Source organism: Semicossyphus pulcher, unplaced genomic scaffold, assembly GCF_022749685.1.
Source record: "Semicossyphus pulcher isolate SPU_LCO1_2020_fin unplaced genomic scaffold, fSemPul1.0.p SCAF_23, whole genome shotgun sequence".
Lineage (NCBI taxonomy): Eukaryota > Metazoa > Chordata > Actinopteri > Labriformes > Labridae > Semicossyphus > Semicossyphus pulcher.
Window position 1 is genome coordinate 3,409,409 of NW_027211697.1, and position 21,644 is coordinate 3,431,052.

General features: G+C 39.6%; 2 protein-coding genes and 1 long non-coding RNA gene across 4 annotated transcripts; 2 read left to right on the forward strand and 1 right to left on the reverse strand.

The window, feature by feature from the left end:
* The first annotated feature begins 596 nt into the window (after positions 1 to 596).
* LOC138602523 (uncharacterized) lies at positions 597 to 5,566 on the forward strand. Its single transcript, XR_011309211.1, has 3 exons — positions 597 to 784; positions 5,416 to 5,443; positions 5,554 to 5,566. It is a non-coding gene; the product is annotated as an uncharacterized lncRNA (long non-coding RNA).
* Positions 5,567 to 5,669: 103 nt separating this feature from the next.
* On the forward strand, positions 5,670 to 12,677 carry tnnt1 (troponin T type 1 (skeletal, slow)). 2 transcript variants are annotated; one of them, XM_069673995.1, is made up of 12 exons: positions 5,685 to 5,708; positions 5,984 to 6,001; positions 8,698 to 8,718; positions 9,223 to 9,244; positions 9,377 to 9,437; positions 10,383 to 10,499; positions 10,633 to 10,710; positions 10,828 to 10,941; positions 11,059 to 11,168; positions 12,099 to 12,189; positions 12,342 to 12,382; positions 12,486 to 12,677. In XM_069673995.1, exons 5-12 carry the CDS (start codon positions 9,381 to 9,383, stop codon positions 12,529 to 12,531), a joined length of 654 nt encoding a protein of 217 aa, XP_069530096.1. In that variant the 5' UTR covers positions 5,685 to 5,708; positions 5,984 to 6,001; positions 8,698 to 8,718; positions 9,223 to 9,244; positions 9,377 to 9,380; the 3' UTR covers positions 12,532 to 12,677. The 2 variants fall into 2 exon arrangements, with proteins under 2 accessions (XP_069530097.1, XP_069530096.1); XM_069673996.1 differs by lacking the exon at positions 8,698 to 8,718 and having other exon boundaries at positions 5,670 to 5,708.
* Positions 12,678 to 14,708: 2,031 nt separating this feature from the next.
* syt5a (synaptotagmin Va) lies at positions 14,709 to 19,738 on the reverse strand. The gene is made up of 9 exons (XM_069673994.1): positions 19,579 to 19,738; positions 19,150 to 19,164; positions 18,176 to 18,357; positions 16,182 to 16,259; positions 15,841 to 16,008; positions 15,563 to 15,730; positions 15,349 to 15,466; positions 15,113 to 15,246; positions 14,709 to 14,918 (listed from the first exon to the last, which is right to left on the reverse strand). Exons 1-9 carry the CDS (start codon positions 19,736 to 19,738, stop codon positions 14,709 to 14,711), a joined length of 1,233 nt encoding a protein of 410 aa, XP_069530095.1.
* Between the last annotated feature and the right edge of the window lie 1,906 nt (positions 19,739 to 21,644).

The window sequence follows — 21,644 nt, forward strand, 5'->3', positions numbered from 1 at the left end:
TATGAATAAAGCTCTTGAAATAAAACAGTAGTTAGTGAACTTTGCAGATGCTGGCAGGCAGATTTTAGTGCCGCTAGCCCCTGTTTTCAGTCTTATGCTAAGCTAACTAGCTACTTGCTGTAGCTTTATTTACTGTTCAGAAATAAGAGTGGTATTAATCTTATGCTCTAATTCTCAGTAGAAATGTGTATGTATTCTCAGAATGTGGAGCTAATGTTCTGATGTCAGCACGTGTCCTTGTTTCACATCCTGTTTTGTAATTTGTAATGAATGAAGTCATAATAGCCATTGTCTTTTAACAAGCGTCTTGTTCTCCTCTATCCTCCCTCTCCCTGCCAGATCATCTCTGCCAGTTGTCTCTCCCTCCATCAGTCACACCCTCCTCCCTCTTCATTTTGACACCCCCTCTCCACTTGCTCTGTGGGACCCCTCCATTTGTCCGGTGAGGTCATCCCTCTGTTCTCCCTAATCCTACGAGGTGCTTATCTTTCTGCCTCTGCTTAATCCGCCTGTGGCCCCCAGCCCTCACCACACACACACACACACACACACACACACACACACACACACACACACACATTCAAATCTGCACATTTGCGCACACATACTCACAGTTATTCTTGTATTGTACACTTGGACACTCAGTTATTCTCACAGCATGCATACACACATAGCCATAAAGGCAGCACACACCCATGAGCCCATCCACCTCTCAGTATAAAACTCAGTCTTTCTCTGCCCCTCTGTCTCCGTCTGTGTCTGGTGATACCACACCTCCATACAGGTACGTCTGTCTGTCCATCCATCCATACATCTGTCTTATATGTTCCCTTGTGGTTTTGTTCCCATGTGAAGACAGTATAATGAAATATAAACAACAATCTAGATATTGATTTACGACTTTTCCAGGAAGGGTTTTTTTAATCTATAAATTTATCTCGAGGATCATCCGTCACAGTGAACACTGTTGCATGTATTTCAATTGTTTTTTAAGGATGCTCCAACAGACGACCAATACGCCTATCAGAAACCTTTCTTATTCAAAACACTTTAAATTCAACCCACAGTAGTGCACTTTAAGTATTACCAATATTACATATTGTCTCTGCTTAGCTTAAATTTGCAAATGCATTGTTTGTCATATGCAAATCGTGAGTGTCTGATTCTCCCTGAATGCACCACCACTGAAAATTTTCTTTAAAAAAAATAAATTTAACATTCATAATAAGAAAAGTACATTTATTAAATAATAATAATAAATGTTAAGCAAAATATAAATGTAAGCATGTTGATTTTATGTTGTGAATTACATAATCAATCTAGATATCTAACAACTGTAATTGTAACTAAGTAGCCCTAAGCTAAAGGGTATTTTCACCTATATTAAAAAATAACCACTTCATTTTCCATACATTTATCTAACCACATAAGTAATTTTTTCCTATTGAGAGGAGATCCCCTCTTGTGCCACATTATGGCCATTTTCATTGTCCAGAGAGCTCTCATAAAAGCACTTAGCGAATGGTTGAAATCCTCGACTCCACGTTTTGCTAGCTAGCTAGCATTCACCTTTTGGGAGTTAACTGTCAAAGGTCTGACAATTAATTAGGCTTTTGTGACTAGAGAGTATGTGACTGTTTGTTGGGGGACAGGGGGGTGGTTGGGTGTATAGCCTACCGCCCTTCACATTTTTCCTTTGCTTCTTTGTTCCCTGCCAACCACATACAAATGCTAGCAGCCTGAGGTCAGGCTAGCTAACTTTAGAAGGTACTAAACAGCTGTCTGCATATACAAATGTTATCTATGCAGTTGGTAATGTGTGTGTGTGTGTGTGTGTGTGTGTGTGTGTGTGTGCGTGTGTGTGTGTGTAGAACATTGACAATGGGTCAGTGTCAAGTTCCCTGTTTGTCGTCTGGTTAGCAACTTTACTGTATTGTTGCCTTGTTAGTGTCTCATTTTCATTCTGTCACACCTTTAACAACTTGCCAAATATTTCTATTCTGAATTTTTCCTTCAAGCAACAGTGCGGCTATTTCCCAAAGACATTTCCCAGCTTAAACTCAATTTCTACAACAATTGAATTTACTTGTGCTAGCTAGCTATACAACTAAATATATTTTTAAAATGAGGTCTGTTTATAAGGAAGTTTCAATATATTTAAACCACGCCTCTCTTAGAGCGGCTTGATTTTTTTTTTACCTGTTTCCTTCTCCACTCTCCTCCTCTTTAGTCTCTATTTATAGACAACAATAGCCTCTCTTAACACTAATGGTGTATTGTTTCCTACCCATTCTCCTTAACACACACAAACACATTGCCCTTGACTAAAATTAACTCCAGTAGGCCTAAGCCTGGAACTTGACTCTTCTCTCAAATCCCCTTGTTCGCTCATGTCCATCAACTGCGAGTTAGATGACAAGATCAATACAACTCTCTCGTCTCTACAGTAAACATTAAGCAACCCTCAACAGCCTGCTAGCTTAGCAGAAAGACGGGTAACATAAGATCAGGTTAGATGAGAAGATCAATACCACTCTCACGTCTGTACAGTAAACATTAAAGGGCCAGTTCACTGATTTTCAACATCAGTCCTATCATGCTATTATGGGGAGCTCATGCCATTTTTGTTTAAAAAAAAAAGCAATTTTGCTCTGTGCGAAATTGGAGGACGCCATCTGCTTCTCCAATGGGCCCTGGAAAACCTCCAAGCCAGGGAGCTTGCCGAACTACACTTCCTCAATCTAGGACGCCCGCCTCCGATGTCATGTCTCGTTCAAAATCGTCAGGTTTGTAATGTAGACTGCAGAGCTGAAGATTTTTTAGACGATATTTCAGATTCTGTAGTGCTCTGAGCCATTGCCTGCAGCGAAACGGTAGTATTTCACTCCAACATCTCTTGCTGGGCCGTTCCTTTCAGAGGGAGGGGCGCAATGCACGCTGGGTGTTGTAGGAATGTAGAATAGGCGAAACCACGACCTGTTTGTACAACTTTCTCCTTAGCTATGGCGCCAATTTCAAATATTATTGCTTCTATCGATTTCAGAGAACACCAGCTTTGACTGACAGTGGCTTTTTCCAGGGGTGAATTTTTCCTTTAAGCAACCCCCAGCAGCCTGCTAGTTTATCACAAAGACTGGTAACATAAGAGCAGGCCTGGTTCTTAACAATATGATGTCTTGTTTACTTCAAGCTACACTATCTAATTTTTTGGGCCACTTGGGGGGCCGCAGAAACAAGTTGTGAACACAACATTAATATATGACATTTTAAATTGATTTGTGAGCTTGTAAGCAACAGTTTTGGGTCCACTCTCTTTTAGCTGTGTTTTTGGTCTCCACCAATCCCCCTTGCTCTTAAGCTGCTAAAAGCTAAAAGCCTGTGCTCACCAGCTAGTTGCTTACTGTGTCTGTCTGCTCTTTTAAGTAGAGCTGGTAACCTATAGTGGGTTTATTACAAGGTTTTTCATGTGTTGTGGAAAACAACTGCTTTGAAACTGCTATGAAAAATTAGGCTATGAGAGGGAACCTTAACAGTAAAGATGTTCTGCTTATCAGATAATCAATGAGCTGAAACTCACAAGGCTATAAAGCTCTGCAAAGCTGCGATGAGCGGTAGATTCTGGTGATAATTCTTTGTAGGCTCATTCTTTGTAGGCTTCCCAGTCTGTACTTAGCTAAGCTAACCGGCTCTTGGCTGTAACTTTATATACTAAACAGACACACCATATTTTTCCAAAATGATAAACCATTTTTTTAGCATGAAGGGTGAAGCCTGGAATTGATTGCTTCAAAGACCTGCCTGTATAAACACATCAGGAAGGATCAGTTACAGAGCACGGAGGATTGGAGACTACTCTAAAGCCTTTGAAAGGCCTAGTGGTGTCCAGCTGTGCCAAGCTGCTAGGTCCGGCATGGCAATGGGCAGAACAACAGACAGAGCAGAGAGAAGACAGAGCTGTCGATGACAGTTACTGACTATAAATTTGACCCTGCAGTCAAAGGGCCGCTCTAAATCCTCCCTGATGACAGAGAGACAGAGAGTGATGGGAGAGTACGACACTGTTAGGGGGGATAGGAAACGGAAATTAGGCTCTTTCAGGTGTCAAGTGTAGCTCTACATTTGGGCACATAATAGAGTCAAGGGAGCTTTGACCTGAAACAAAGCACTCAAGCCAAACTGATGACAGGTTTTCTTATTTTATCGGTCGCTCATCGAACATGTCAAACTGTGAAACTCTTGTTAAGATGCAGGTGTTAAGTTTCATCCTTATAATGTCAAAGACTCTAAACATGATGTTGGTCAGTGATGGAAAGTAAATCATCTCATGTATTTAGTGAGACACAGCAGGACAAAGAGAGAAAGGGTGAGTGATTTAATATCGCAGTGGAGAGAGAGAGAGGGGAAACTAGTAAGTGACAGAAACGTTATCCCTCCATCTTTCTGCGTTTAACCCTTGTCACATTCTCACCTGTTGGCGCTCCATCAATCCCCCCTACGCCCACTGCCAGGAAGGTGTCAGCGCACATCCACCATGTACGTCTGTCTGTGGTCGGTTCAATTCCAGGACAAAGGCAGCTCACAAGGACAATTTATAGCCAAACGATCTCAGGGTGCATTAAGTCTCTCTGTGCATGTGTGTCTTTTTATATCTCCATAGTGATTCATCACAGGAGAATAAAGACATGTGATTCAGTGATGATGACTCACTTGTGTATTTATGCACAGTGCGGCCTTAAAGGCACATTGGTTACTCAGTGTTTTAAAACATCTTACATGGTCTGAAATGTTTTTAATTCAGACATCCTGTATCGTTTTTTATTGACAGCTGATAGGCCTATCCTATTATTTTGTATTGGAGGGGGTGGGTACTCTGTGTATTTGATTTAATTGAAGTGGGAAGAGGCTTTCAAGGTGCATTGATTGTCGTCTGATTTTTTGTACAGAGTCTTTGAACCACTTGGCGAGCTACTTAAATCCAGGCCACCAGTAGCTTGCGAGCTACCTGTTGGAGACGCCTGGTCTAAACCAAGCTACTGCTTCAAGCAACCAATATACCAACTATTCGACATTGTCATCCCTGTAGCCAGCCTGCTTACGTGTTTTACGGTGTCTGGATTAAAACAGACGTTTTTTATTTAATGACCAATGGATAGAAAAAAGATTACCTTCACAACATTTACAGGGACTATTTTTTTTTTCAAAAAAGGGCTGCAAATGACCACCTCGGTTGTTCTCTCTTTAGTTATGTGAGATGCCCAGTCAATCTCAAAGTTTATGTAGGGATTCCCTGCATAACCATTCCTTTAGTTCATGTGTATTTAATCATCTGACTATATCACAGCATCAGCATCAGTTTGTCTCCCCTGATATGTTCCTTGGTTATCTTCTTGATCATTTTTTTCCCGTTTATTGCAGCCATGTCAGATTTAGAAGAGGAATACGAGTGAGTAAAGCACCGTCCTTCATCAGTAATTATTTGTCATCACTTGTTTATCTCAGTGGGATGTTAATTAATTGAATATGTTTCTCTTTCCCGTTTGTTCATCTCTCCAGGGAGCAGGGAGAGGGTAAGCTTTGAGTCTCTCACAAACACAAATAACAAAACTAATGAAGACATTTTTGAAGTATGAAACTACAGTATAATAATTTCTCTGTGTCTGCAGAGGAGCAGGAGGAGGAGCCTGAGCAGGCAGAGGAGGATGGAGGAGGTAAGGTCAGGAAGACTCCCAGACGTACAGGGTTGTTGTGTCTTGCGTAGAAAAGACTAAATAAAACAATGGTTGGACTAAATGTAAAAGAAGGTACAAACATTGTAACACAAAATATGTCTTCCTAAAGATAAATACATGTTATTGTTGTCTGAAGAAGCTCTAAAGTAGCTGAGCAATGTTTCCTCTATGCTGCTTTATAACTGTCTGACCTATCAACTTCCCCTTTATCCTGCTTTTCCATTGGCTGACACTGTGCTGGCTCGGCCCATCAGAGCAGCAAGAGTACCAAGGTAGGGTTTATGACTAGTCTGATAATCCAATGTAAGTGAAAGTTGTATCTAGATAAAGTTTACTTCCTGAAGAGAAGACATAAATGTAAATTTGTCTTTTCACTGCATTGAATTCACTGCTATGATGACTCATAGTAGTAAGTAGTAGTCATAATTTATTTTCCAGTTTTCCACATGTAAGGTTAAAATGACGTGTCATACCTCAACATTTCTATTGAAGTTTTGATTGTGCCTGTGTTAGTGTTGTGAACATTTTGCTGCTTCTTCCGTTGCCTGCTGTTGCAGCCAGTGTTTTAAAGGTATTGACAGGCCAAAACAGGAACCAAGTGTGATATTTCTATTATCATATCTGCTTTATGCATCATTCCAATTTTCTAAAAACCTAAAGCTGCATCTGTCTTGATTCACTTTGAGGGACTATTTTTTTTTTTTACCAAATGTAAAGCGATGAGCCCAAGACGATAGAAATATCACACTGGTGTGTTGCTTCTGTTGAAGAACCTGTTTTACCTTTAAAAGTTCTATAATGTTTTATATTTTATGAATTCTGGCATTTGACACACTTGCACATAGCAGATTTGAGTTTCTCTGCAGATTTGAATCTCAGTGAGCCGGGCCAAAGTTACAACATGTTTATGAGCACAGGTCAGGGCAAAGTATGTTTGAAAATAGTTTTCTGGAAATTCACGACATAAAGCCAGGGTTCCCAATGTCATGACATTCTTGGAATGTTATTAATTTAGAGGGAAAAAAACATATTTTTGGCCTGGAAATGGTTCAGAATTAACTAAAGTCTTGGGAAAGTTACTTTATGTTGCAATGCGTTGCGTTGCACAAAATACGTTTCTTGTCATTGCTGTTGCCGTTGAAATGTCACTACGATAGTAAATTTAGCAAGCGCTCAGTTTGCTTTTAGCAAAAATGCCTGGGAAGTGCTAATATTGCACAGCTTTTGAATGAACAAGATAATACAACGCTCAGGAGAGAGGCAGTCCTTAGACATGCTAGATGTAGTCTCTGCACTAAAATGTTTGATTTGTACACTGGGGATTTGCCTATTGCCTCTCACACTTAATGGAAAAAGTACCAAGACAACCAAAAGACCACTCAACAGGCTGCCAAATGTCATGCCTGCCGAAGCCCAATGCCTGTCTTAGGAAAAAACTCCCTTAGTGCGCTCTATAGTATATAGAAATATGAGGTATATACAACTGTTACACAGGTAGGAGTAAGTGACAAGACAAAGTGACAGGTATGCAGGATGAGATAATACAGTATGGTATGAGGTTAATGACATGGTACAGTATAAGGTGCAGTATAAAAGTGCCTAAGTATGGTAATGGTAAAAGTTGCAATTACATAGTATAATATAGTGTAGTGTAATATAATATAGTATGCAGTTTGGTATAGTGACAATATCCTTATAATGTACATTATGAACATAGAATACTACAGTATAATACACTACATAATATACTACACTATATAACAGTGACTAGTAATTATAATAATAGTATAAAATAGTGCAGTAAAATATGGAGGTAAGTAGTAAGTACAGTACAGTATATGAAGATATAACAACCTGATAGATATAACAGTATATAAGTTAATCAGAACAACAGAGTCAGTGAGGTGAGAGTGATGAGAGTCCCACATGGGAGTTCAGCATAATGACAGTCCGTGGCTTCCACTGCATACTACACATGAAAATGGGATAAATTAGAAGCTGGAAGTTACACAAACGTTTAGAAAACTCAACTGTGTGGGAACCCTGTTTAGCCCATGTTTGTGATTGTGATGCTAGCTAGCATTCCATCCCAGAGAAATGTTCAATATCAGTCAAACTCTATCTGCAAGTAGAAAATGATTCATATGTGCATTATATATTATATACACAAAACTACATTTCCCTACAGCCACGGTGGGCATAACATTCTATGCCAGTGAATGATGTGGCTCACATTGCATGATGGGAAATAATAGTTTTAATAGTTAAACATTTTGGGAAATGCGCGTATTTTGACTCTCTTGCTAAGAGTTAGATAAGAAGTGTGATTCCACTCTCATGTTTTAATGGTTGAAGCTAAAGTAAGCAGCTGGTAAGCTTAGCACAACGGGTGGCAACAGCTAGCTAGCCACAAGACACTATAAAGCTGTGTTAATAGGTGAGCTTTTGAGTTGCTGGCTGGCTGATTTTGTTACTTTTGGACAGAGCCAGGCTAGCTGTTTACCTGTTAGCTTCATATTGATTGTACAGACATAATAGTTGTATCTATATTCTCATCTAACTCTCAGCAAAAAAGTGACTAAGCATGTTTTCCAACATGTCCAACTATTAATTTAAGTTTGCTGCATATGCAATGACAGTATGAGTAGACATTAACTTATTTCATCCAACCCTCACCTCTTCACACCATGTCTCCTCATGTATTTCCCCCCTATCTTTGGTTTGTCTAATTGTTTTTCCATTCTTTTTATTTTTTTTCACTCAATTATCTTGGTTTTTCATTTCCTCCTTCTTTCCTGTGGTTCTTGACTCTTACATCTGCATTTCATTCTCCTCCTTTTGACTTATTTTGTTACTCTTTTCATGTGTATCTCATGCAAATCATTAATAACTCCTTCGTTGTTCCATGTCTTATTTTTGTTACCATCCTCCCATCTTTCATTCTGTCTTTATGTCCCTGAACCATCAGATCAAGACGCCCAGGAGGAAGGTGAGAAGTTGTAGATGTGCAGTTCCCTAAAGGCACAAAACTGATAATTTTCTCTCAAGCCCCAGCCCTAGGTTGGCTAACTCCTTTATAAATCCCACTGGACTGTTTGACTTTATGGAATAATTTGGTCTCCTAGTTAATTCCTTATCATTTAAATCTTTTAAATAATTAATTCAAGAGCATAATAACCCTTACCTTTTTAAGAAAACGTTTAAGTGGTCAAAACGTAACTGTGAAGAAGTTAAGTGTAACCCTGCATTGGTAAGGATAGTGTTTTGATGTATAAACATTATCCTTGCTCTTCTGTTTAATCATAACTGATTAAAAAAACAGCTTAATTTTATTTTGCCTTTTCTTTCCTCCGTTCCATGCTTGCTGTGCTTTCAGCCGTATTATTTGCATCACTAACAACTTCTAGAATTAAATAGGTCCCTTCACATGTTGTAGAGGAAGTTTTTATTCACTTATTAACTTTTTCCCCATCTATGTCTCTTCCATCAACAGAGGAGGAGCGCCCGAAACCCAAGTACGCTCATGTTCCTTGTTTTGTTTTTTGTGCAGTCCAGTATACCCTTTCTTTTTCATCTTTCAATAATGGCTCTCTCAAACATTTATTTTCATATTTTCATTGTCATTTTATGCCAACTTTTCTCTCCAGACCTATGGTGCCTCAACTTGCCCCTCCAAAGATTCCTGAGGGGGAAAGGGTTGATTTCGATGTAAGTTATAAATTGTGGGTTCAACCAGATCAGATTTTCTTCCTCTTTTGACTTTGTATCTTACATCAGTATCAAATTGAATCAGAAAAGCAAGGATGTTAGTGTTGTAGTTTGTGAAAAACTCAGGAAATCTAAGTAAACTGTTAACTTGAGATTGATATCTATTGTTTGTATTTGCCTAGTTCAATTGATATCTGAGTGGCAGAACAGTAAGTGTTGTAATGTATCCTCAGTGCTATGGTCAAATAGGGTGTTCCACAGGGTTCAGTACTCAGACCACTTTTGCTGTGCAAGGTAGTCACAATAACTGAAAAATATCCATTATAATTTATCATTGCTATGCAGACGACACACAAATCTTCCAGTAACAGCCAATAAACTTTCTTAGCTTGTTAAAATATGACTTCATCAACTTATGGAAACAGGTCTTATGATATACGTACATATGACTAATTATTCCCATTCAAGAAGTGAATCCCTTCACAATCCAAATATGCTATAAACACACAAAAAATATTGCAAAGGTGGGTTTCTTCTCCAAATGTGATCATGAAGAATTTGCAATAAAAAAAAAATACATACCAAAACTTTATTAAGTGTTATTATTCTTGTCCATTATATGGATACAAAATCTAAATGCAAGAAACCACCTTATAATTGATCGAGTGACCGTTCCAGAGTGATCTCTATTTTTTTTTTTTACCTTAATTAAAGCTATAAACTTTTCATATCATGATTTCAATCTGTAAGATGGAAGTAACTATTGAGCTTGACTTCCAAGAAAAAATATGTCCATTAAAGTGTTGAGAGCCAATAAATAGATGCAAATGTTGATGTAATCCAAAAGTAGTACAAAAGATGTATCAGTGGTAAAATAATCAGTTTCCATTGAGCCAGTTTAATCGAGATACCATTATGAAATTAATAACAGCCTTGTTCCACCAGGACATCCACAGAAAGCGTATGGAGAAGGACTTACTGGAGCTGCATACTCTGATCGACGTCCACTTCGAGCAGAGGAAGAAGGATGAGGAAGAACTTATCGGCCTCAAGGATCGAATCGTAAGTTCACTTTTATCATAACTCTATAGAGTTTAGAAATACAATGCATTGTTTTTGGCTTGTGACCCTTGACAAAAAGCAGTGTGTAATTTCTACATTGAGTAACAATGTTTCATACTTGGCTTTCCATCAGGAGAATCGTCGGTCAGAGAGAGCTGAGATCCAGAGGGTCAGAGCAGAGAAGGAGAAGGACAGACAGAACAGGATTGCGGTAACTCACAAATTATGAACTGTGGTGGCTAATGACAGGCCTCAATTGTGTAACCACTATCCATTTAAAAAATGGTCTTCTTGCTCCATCATCACCCCATCCTTCTCCCTCTGTTAGGAGGAACGCCACAGAAAAGAGGAAGAGGAGGCCAAGAAGAAGGCTGACGATGACGCCAAGAAGAAGAAAGTTCTGTCTGGCATGGGAGCAAACTTTGGAGGCTTCCTGGCAAAGGTCAGACGGCTGCTATTATAACAGCTGTCAATCTTAGCAGTTTAGATGTTGATGACAATGAAGATGAGGAAAAGGTGGTAGAAAGGAATACTGGTGACAGTGTGTGTTCTGTCCCAGGCTGAGTCGAGGAAGGGGAAGCGTCTGACGGGCAGAGAGGTCAAGAGGAAGACTCTGTCTGAGAGACGGGAGCCGCTCATCGTTGACAATATGAGAGAGGATGCGCTCAAGTGAGTCTCCATGTTTAAGTGTCGGCTAAACAAGGATGTTATACTATTACAGCAGCTTTTAAGTTCCAATGCAATCAAAAAGAAAGTTCTTTAACACATATGCCTGCACTGATCATCACCTATACGGCATGTTTGAGCTAGCTAGCAGTTATCAGCTGCCACTGTGTTTGAATGTTCTCACATTCAGCACTTTTAAAGTTAATGTAAATGCCATTTAATATCCGTGACATCCTTCCCTAGCTTCCTCTTACTAAAGGCAGACTGCCAACCTGTACGCATTTTGCGTAGCAGGTCTGCATTTTCACCATCAAAGTACGGTACGATTTGTCACCCTAAAGTACGCAAAAAGCTGGTGACGCCTTGTGAGTTTGACCAGTTGTGCAGTTCTCAAGTCTAGAAGCAAGAGGCAGCAGCAATATGCCAACGAGTGTCTAGCCTGCCGAACAGCAAAAGAAGAAGAAAAAGAGTTTGACCAATCATAGTGCCTGATTCTTACACACACACACACACACACACCTTGGAGAGCGCTGTGGCGCTCAGTCCTCTTCTCTGTACTCCGCCCTGACAGCTGTGCTACTATATTGCATAAAGTTGGCCGTTTACGTTTTAGGTTGGGTTCGGGTTCAAGTGATTGATTAACACATATTTTTGCGGGTCGCGCGGTGCTAATTGGCTCCCATAATGGGTCAGGTGGGTGCAGGTATTAAAAAACCCTAACCCGCATCACTAGTGCCCAGGATAGGATTAGCATTATGTCCCTGTGCTGATCCAATTCAAACAATGTAATTACCACAAAGATATATGCAGTATGTTCTTTGGTTATTACAGTGGAACCTATAGGCTCAATTTAACAACAACAAGACAACAAGACTGACAAGCAGTTACTCCATATTGAGTGCCTCTTCTCAATTTTGTCTTTGTGTTTGTAAGGCAACGGGCCCAGGAGATGTGGAACTGGATCTACCAGCTGGAGTCAGAGAAGTTTGACTACATGGAGCACATGAAGCACCAGAAATATGAGGTACTGCTGCGATCAAAACAGAAATACTCATGTTAAAACTTGTGTTTGACATCACTATTAATTGAAGATCTTTGGGTTTTTGACGGATCTCTTTCATTATTATAGTCATTTCTCCTTACTACCTCTAAAGTCTGTGTCTTTGCACCCTTCAGATCATCGTGCTGCTGAACAGAATCCAACATGCTCAGAAATTGTAAGTAGCTACATTCAAAAAATATGAAAAGCTGATACTCCCCATCTGTTTCTAAACTCCCTGTTACATCCTTCTTTCCTTCCCTCCTCTCTCCCTCCTGCAGTAAAAAGGGCCAGGGTAAAGGAAAGGTGGGCGGACGCTGGAAGTGAAGAGGAAAAATGAAGAAAGAGTGAGGGTGGAAGCACACAATCTTCATGTTCATGGTCTTTTAGCCGCTCTGTAGGCCCTTTTTGTGTGTGTGGAAGATATTGAATGTTTCTTGATACAGTGTATTGATAATAAAACAAAACCCATCCCTGCTCTCTTTTTATTTTACCAGGATTTTGAAGCTGTTGCATAAAAATTTACATCAAATAAATCAAGATTTGTTCTTTAACTCTTTAAGAGCTTGTGATTGGTTTGACCTCAAACATTCATAAAAATCTAACTAAATCCAGTTACATTTCACTAAATGTATTGACACCTAAATCCACTCAGCAGTACTAAATTGTAGTTGAAGATTTGAAGTAATGTTTGGAGCGTTATCACTTCAAACCTAAAGCAGCAGTAAAGAGTGCCCTCAGGTGGGTAAACACTGTCATTGCATCCTGCACAGTAAAAACACATATTTGGAGCCTTGGATAACCACTCAAATTAGTGTTTGTTTTGACCCAGTCATGTTTCCTTTTTTTCCATATTTGTCTTCAGGTTATGTTCAGTTAATAGTGAACCAGTAATAGTGTAATCTTTATTTATTTATTTTTTGGTTTATAAATTAAACCCAAAACCCATCTTCATGTTTTTCTTAGAGATATTTACCAAAACCAAATTATGGCTATTTTAAACTTGTGAATTAATTAAAAGCGGAACTTAATTTTATACATTTTTAAGTGGTATTCATTCTATATTTTTTAAAAACTTTTAATAGGACAAACATTTATAAGAAACATCTTTAACATAATATATCCATTCGATTTTTGATGACATATGACAGGGATCAACTTTGTAAATTAATGGTACCTCATTGTGAAAGATCACTTTCATTCTTTACTATCTAAACACAAAGCAGTTTATTTCTTTTCCTTCTATTTCTTCTTCTCTGCTTCCTGCTGTAATTATGTCTCCTGTACACACACTCCCAACCCCCCTCCTCCTCTCTAACTCCAACCTCACATGTTTGGATCAGTGCATGAGACAAGGACTACAGAGGGCACACTGTTAATCCGGTCTTTCACTTACAGCATCAGATCAGGACCAACAGATACACTGACTGTTACATTGGCCAGTGAGGTGTGACATGTGAACCCAACAGTGTGCATAAAAACCTTTAAGATTCACACTGTAAATGGATTACTGTGATAGATAGGAGCAATAATCACAGACTTTCAGAAAATCTTCTGGCTGTTACTGCAACACCACCACTGATCATATTAGAGAGTATTCTCTCATTATGTAGCATGATACATTATACCATTTTTATGGTTGGAATTGATTTTTCAAGAGATTGTAGCATCTTTAACCCTTCATTACACATGTGTGTGCGTGTGAGAAAGAGACTCTCTGCTTGTGTGCATTTGAAAGGATATCATGTTCGCACATGATGGAATTAAAATGTGCGTAATCACATGTTTACCAGTCCATCCACTAGACCATCTGTCATTATTTATTTATTCAGCTATTCATTTGCAATCACACAATAAGAATCGAAAGTGAAACCACAAACAGCTTTATGATACACACACATCAATATGCGCACTCACCAGACTCATCTCCACTCATTCAAACACAAGTACAGAAGGAGCCACAAAGAGACAATCAGTAGAAACGTGACTAAATAAAAAACATTTCACGGGTTAATCATGAGGAACACAAAAGGTAAAAGTAAAATAGTAGCAGATACAAACTTCAGCTTTGTAACTGTATCATAATACCTGGGCTCGAGGCATTCATTTTCAAACAGAAAGCTTGTGTAAGGAACTAGAAGCACTGAGTTTTAAAGATGAAGACATTCAACAGACAGGAGTTGCATTATGGGAGGTGTAGTGTCCAGGGTTTAAGGGTTTAAGTCGGGATATTCCGCTTCAATTTGACTATTCATTTGTTCAGTATCAGCATCTTGTATGTTCCCCAACCTTATATAAGTGCAATACTACATTGTTGGATTACTTTTGCATTGCAGGTACACATTAGGCATATAAAGAGATCCCATAATGAAATGTTCCCAAATAAACCATTGTTTGAAAAAGGTCACATTACAGATTAATTTACAAACGTTTTGTTTGGATTGAAGTTGAAAAATACCCCCTCTATGCAGATGATGGTGTACAATATGTGTACGATAATGTGTTTAGCGGATGGGGGCCTTCAAAGCAGCATCCACCTCCTCCTCTGTCAAGAGCGTGTGCCACTGGGCCACTGGACGCCTGGGATTGGCCAGCATGTCTGACCAATGGCGCAGCCCAACACCTGAGGCACCGTAGCCAATCCAGCACTTGCCGATGGCGTCGTTGCTGCCGAGCTTGTCGTAGTCATACACAGTTATCAGCACCTGGATTTTCTGAGAGGATGGGAAAATGTGGTTAGAACATTTTTTCTGTACGCACAACAGCATAGATATTTATCTACCTATCCATCAAAAACTTGCCATTCCCTAAAGCTCTGCTGCTAGCTCATTGTGAGCTGAACATTGCTTTTGTGATCAGCTAGAACAAGTAAATGTGAAACCAAATGTAAACTAAGAAGTGCTCAAACCTGGATCTGGGAGAAGGGTATCTCAAAGCTAAAGCTCTCATTGAAGTAAGGGTTCAGAGTGTTTTGTTTGACTGACGTCTTCTTCTTCTTCAGTCGCTTTCCGTTGTGCTGCAGCACCACCTTAACAAAGGGATCTGACAAAGAGGCACAATATTAGATACTGGAGCCATCAGGGACCCCATAACTGATCAATTACCAGTCTTTGGTGAAGTACGCTGAGAAGAAATTGTGTCTACCTGACAGTCCTCCGACATCCATCTTCTTCAGGTTCTTGGCTTCCATGATGTTAACTGTCAGCTTACCGGCCGTGGGGACATATCGAAGTGAAATACAGATATCACCCAGCTTCTCTTGCTGTCAGGGAAAAAACACAAGCAGATGAGATATTGCAAATTGCTTTGGTTGCTTTAAATGTAGGTAATGACGTTCCAAAAAAAATAAAAAATGTACCTCCTCTTTCTCTCCTCCAACAAGATCCTTCCATTCGTGTATCGGCTGTCCGAGGTCGATGCTGTTCATGGCGATCTTGATCTCACCAATGACGTCATGTTTACCAAAACGGTCAAAGTCAAACACCTGCAGCACCAGAGTCTGACCACCCAACTCAGCGTACGGTATCTGGAGAGGGACAGAAATTTTAAAATCTATGAAGAAAATGCAATTTATTATATGCTAAAAACAATTTCATTTTAATGTTTAATCATCATCTTCAGTTATAATGTTCACACCTTAAAGGTGAAAGTCTCATTGAAGACGGGACAGAGGTTCTTGCGCTGGACTTTGGTCTCAAACTTCTTCTTCTTGTCGGGCAGCATGTAGACTTTGACATAAGGATCTGAGGTACCACCGATGTCCATGGCTGGGAGGTCCTGAGCCTGGAGGATGCCGACTAACAGCTAGAAGAAGAGGGGGAGATGAGATAAGATAAAATAAGAAAAACATTATTGGGTTTATGTTTAAAAAAAAAAAAAAAGAATCATCTTCGCTGAACATTTCTATTGTTGGGCTCATGAATTCTGTGTTTGGGAGGTGTGTATGCTTGCATGTGTATGTGCATGGATGTGTATACCTGGTTATCAGTGAAGCTATAGTCCAGACTGTACTCCAGTTTCCCAAGTGATTCCTTCTCTTCCTCCTCCTTCCCATCCTCTCCCTCCTACAAGACAGTTAGCAATTTATAGACATTTAGACTTACACATTTAGTATGTTATATGGTACAAAATTCACTTTGAAGGGGGGGTGTTGTGCTAATTTCAAGCTTCATAATGCACTCTGTGATACCTGTGGAGTTGCAAAAAAAACTCAAAATGTTTCAGTGCTCCTAAAGGCCCTCATACAGCCTCTGCCTGAAAGGCTTCCTGTCTCTTTAAGAAACCCCGCCCCTACAAACCCACTTTCTTCTGATTGGCCAGCTCTCCGAAGCCTGCTGAGGCTGCACTGTGATGTCAGTGTGTAGAAAACAACTGTCTGAAACCTGACGTTCACAGCAGCCTCCTGAGACTGAGCTGAGTAGCCTGGGGATTACTCCAACATACTTTAACCTATAGATTTGAAACTCTACCCATGTTTAGTATGGACATCCAACATTGTAACATTATATATGTGTCTTAAAATGTGAAACAGCATAATACCCCCTCTTTAAAAGGACTACATTACATGACATTAAGGTCGACATTTACCACCCAAAATGAGCCGGCCCGTGAGTTAACATGACAAGAGGTACGGTAAAGTTTTTAAAATATTTTTCAGAGACCTGTTTCTTAAAGGTTTTGACTATTGAGCTATGTTTTGGGTGAACCTTGGTTTTGTACATCAAAATGTCAACAATTTTCGTTAAAATGTATTCAGATTGTACCCACTCAGCCATAGTAAAATACTGCAAGAACAGACGCTCAGGATCAGACAAGTGGGAATGTAAGAGGCACCATTCTCCCTATTACAAATCAGTGTCCCGTCAAAAAGATTTGAAGGTGCTATTCAAGATAAAATAGTTTAATTAGGTCATTTAATGCTTTAAAATAATCAATGGTCCACTTCAGTGCTTGTAGCCTCACCAAGCGTGTGTCCAATCACAAGAGAAGAGCAGCTCTGACTCTATCATCCCTTCTGGCTGTTGTTCCCAGTTTAAGCTGTCAATTCATCCATTACTAGCTTCAACCTGGATCGAAGCCAAACAGCTGTGGCAAGCGAAGCAGTGATTGCAAAACAGTGCAGCTCTGTGCTAAATCCATCTGTTGGCCAGTGGACCGTGTAGTTAGCTATGTTCTTCAGTTTGACCTGCTGTCAAAGGAATGGTTCGACATTTTGCTAAAAGTTAGCTAAGAAGATCAATGCTACACTCATATTTGTACATTCAGTATGACATTACTGCCAGCAGCTAATTAGCTTAGCATAAAGTGTTGAAAAAGAGGAAACCATTGTGTGCCTTTTTTCGAAGGTAACAGTAACTACCTACCAACATTAGAATTATGTTACCTCCTGACAGACCCAGTTTCCAGTCTTTGTGCTAGGCTAAGCTAACTGGCTGCTGACTCGAGCTACAGCTAGCTACTATTCTCTGCACAGACATGAGAGTGGCATTAATCTTCTTATTTCCCAAAATGCAAAACTTGACCTTTAAAACAAGCAATGGTAATGGTACTGTACTTATATAGCGCTTTTCTAGTCTTTTCAACCACTCAAAGCTGCTTTTACACTAAATGTCACATTCACCCAATCACACACTGATAGCAGAGGCTGCTACCTAAAGTGCCCAACTGTCAATCAGTCATCACATTCATACCCGTTGGCTATGCCACCAGGAGCAATTTGGAGTTCAGTGTCTGGCCCACAGACACTTCGAATGAGGGCGCTGGGGATCGAACAGCCGACCTTACGATTGAAAGACGACCGACTCTACCACTGAGCCATAGCCGCTCCAATGGTAAACATTGTCCTAAACCAGAGAGACCATGCTAACTTGTAAAATCTGTGTAGTTAAAACTCTTGTGTTATGAAATTGGTAACAGAGTTAAATGTGGCAACTCATGAATTCACAGATCTCCTCTACCCATCGTTTCTCACCTTCTTCTCGTCTCCGTCCTCTCCATCCTTATCCTTCTTTCTGCGGCCTCGTCCACCCTTCCTCTCACGGACCTTCTTGGGCTTCTTGCCCTTGTTGATGCACTTCTTGTAGATGCAGAAACACATACAGGCGATGAGGGCAAGGACCACAACCACAATGGCTCCCACAGCCCACATGGGCACTGGAGAAAGGGGGAAGAGGAAGGTAGGCATGTTAGTACTGTGTAGTTTGGTAAGAGCTGGACTTTTGAGGCATTTTAGACAAGGACATTATAAACAGTGTACGAATAGTGTTATATTATAACCTTCCATGGCTATAAAGTAGGCCTAATGGTAAAGCAAATTGACATTGACCATGCTAGCATCATGGCTACATCGATGGATTGATTAAGCTTTCAGTAAAATTACGATGACCTGGATGACCTTTTGCTCTGTTTTTTGGTGTTTACCAGGGTATATTCTCTGAAAGTTCATTACCAAGCGTAACACCTGTCACCCCTGCAGATTGATTCATTAACATTAACAAAAATTAACAATTAGTCCTGTACTGTTGAATGACAAAATCTCATATTAAAGAGATGTATCATGCTAGACTTGAGATGGGGGTGTGCCTCAAAACATTCAGGCTGTGATGATACAGCCTGAAGGCCATGGCTTATTTCAGTGCAAGAAAGGTTTGTTTACTTTAATGGTTCAATTTCATTTTTCTTTTCTCTATTCTCGGCAGAAGTGGGCTTCCATATATTTGGCAAAATAAGTGATAAAAATTACATTTTTTTAATGGTCTACTTTTTGTCTCAAAACACTTCTGCCATACACCTCTACAGTTACTTCTATTCTCTGTTAGAAGGCATTTAAACCCCAACTTTTAATACAGAGCTGTCACACACACACACAGACACACACACGCAAAACACACATTTTCCTATTGGAGAGAAAAAAACATGATGGCAAAAACCAAGAGATGGACTTACTTTTGAGTTTATGATCTTGGAGAGCAGAGCAGAGTGGTGACATGGAGAAATGAGAGGGGACAGAATGATGAAATGAAACGTGAGAATGAAAATGTGATCACAGAAGGGTTGATGATGGTATGTACTTAAAAAAGGTTTATTCTTATTAGTTAGCATGTGTGTTTTTGAATGTGCAGATTAATTGCTGAGCTGGCTTCATTTTTGACAGCACTGTAAATACTATCACCACTAAAATGCTCTGTTCACTTTATTGCTTTAATCAAACTAATGAGTGGTCAAAGTGTAACATTGCTTAAATAATGTAATCTTTGGAAACACAGCAAATTCAAATTAATTTGGAGTGTGTACATATATATATCTACCACTTTGTGCATGAGTGTATGTGAATTGTCTTTTTGTGTGATTTTGCAGCTGTGTACGTATGCTCACTTGGCAGGTGCGTGAGCTCATTGAAAAACTTGTTCTTCATGCTGGCGAACTGGTGGTTGGAGTGGTGCGAGGGCGGTGCAGGAGGTGGGTTCTCCTTCTCTTTCTCATCTTCCTCTGCGGCCCTGCGGAGCCGCGCACCCGCCACGCTGAGCAATTGCATGGCTGCTCTGTGAAATGAAAGTAGAGCTAACAGTCAGTGACTTCATAATCTACAAATTAAAACCTCAACGAAACACTGAACCACATATTTGTTTCCTCTTCAGATGTGTCCTTTCAAACGTCATCCTCTTTGACCTTTCACCTGGCTGTAATCTCTTTAATCCTCTCTAACTCTCCATCCCTGCTTCAATCTCCTGCCTCTAAACATTTATTTACAATTTAGTTTCAAGCACAAAAGTAAACTATTCTCCTAAGGCAGAACCATTGTGTGTAAAATTATAAATACTGGACATGTAGCAGTCAGGGATCGAAACACCAACCTTCAAATTGAGAGACAACCGACTCTGAGCCACAGCCGCCCATTAAGTGCTAATTACTAATATGTCACTCAAACTCACCACCCTAATAATTATGTACATCTTTAAGCCTTGATAAAACTGAATGAGTTATATAAAATCACCTCTGAGCAGTTGTCATGAATAGAAAAATTAAAAATAGAGGCCAACACCATATTTTGTACCAGACTGTAAACATACAATCGCTCTGCTGTTAAGTTGGACATTTTAATATGGGGACTAATTGGGATTGACTCAATTTTGGAGCCAGCCTCAGGTGGCCACTCGAGGAACTGCAGTTTTTGGCACTTTGGCTTCATTCAGCTCCCAAGAGTTGCTGCTTGGCGCAACCATATTATCACATGATTATTATAGTTTATACATATGCATATATGTATGATATGTATGTAAATACATTTATAGTGGTTTTATTTACAGATATGCATACATAATATATAAGACTTTAAAAAGGCAATTTCTTAGGAGAGGGCCAATGTTTTTTTGCACTAATGGCCCTCTAGTTTTTCAATGAGATGTTTAGAAACAGAACTTCCCTTTTACATTTGCTGAATACATAGTTTTTTGTGTATATTTTGTGCTACCTATATTATTTAAACTTGAATTATTCACAGTCAGATGGGTTTCTTTCTGAAACCTTTGATATCTGCTGAAAGAACTACTGATAAAACATATTAACCTGTTCGAACAGCTGTAAATGCATTACAACTTGCAGTTATGTCAAAATCGAATATCAAGAAGTGTAATTAATTTGAGTTAAACATTGTTATACACTGTTTACAAAAGTAGCAAATTTTGGCTTTTTATCTGATGTGACAGAAAAACTTAGCACCAGAGCTAACCACCGCAAAATAAAGCGTGAATAGTCCCATATTGCGTATAGTGGTGTAATTCCTGTTCTTCTAATTGTGACAACAGGTGCCACATAAAAGCTACTTGGCATGTTAGCAATCTGGCTAACAAAGAACCAGTCTTTCTGGACAGCAATTGTATATCCCTGCTTCCATTTTTTGTTCATTACACCACTCTTCCTTCTTCACCTCCTCTTCCTCCCTGCTTCCCCTCAATGATGGCAGTGAGTCAAGAAAGAGTAAAACTCTCTCTACAACCGATTGCTTTCACATATTAATCCCTTTTGACTTAATGACAGCAAGGTTAACTTTCACTTAACAAAAAAAGAATTACTACTGTGAATTTAACTTAATGGGATATGAGGCTTAAAATGGGCATTAAGTGCAAATAGAAAGCTTGCCTCTGCCTTCAAACATATCCCTGCCTGTAGCCCTGGATGGAAGTAAGGAAATTAAAAATACAGTATATATCACATATATTCATTCATATTGCCCTTCTCATACACTCACTGACATTTTAACCCTTATACTCAGGCCTCATGGTAGACATCCCTCTGTCGCAGTGCAGCGACGTAACAAGATTAATTGCCAAAGGTAATCCGAAAATCCCTCGGCTTAACCAAATTAAGGACAGTTTGGCTCTCTGGTCTCCTCCCCTTTCTCCGCCCATCCCACTATCATCTCTCCTGCACCCCACCCCTCT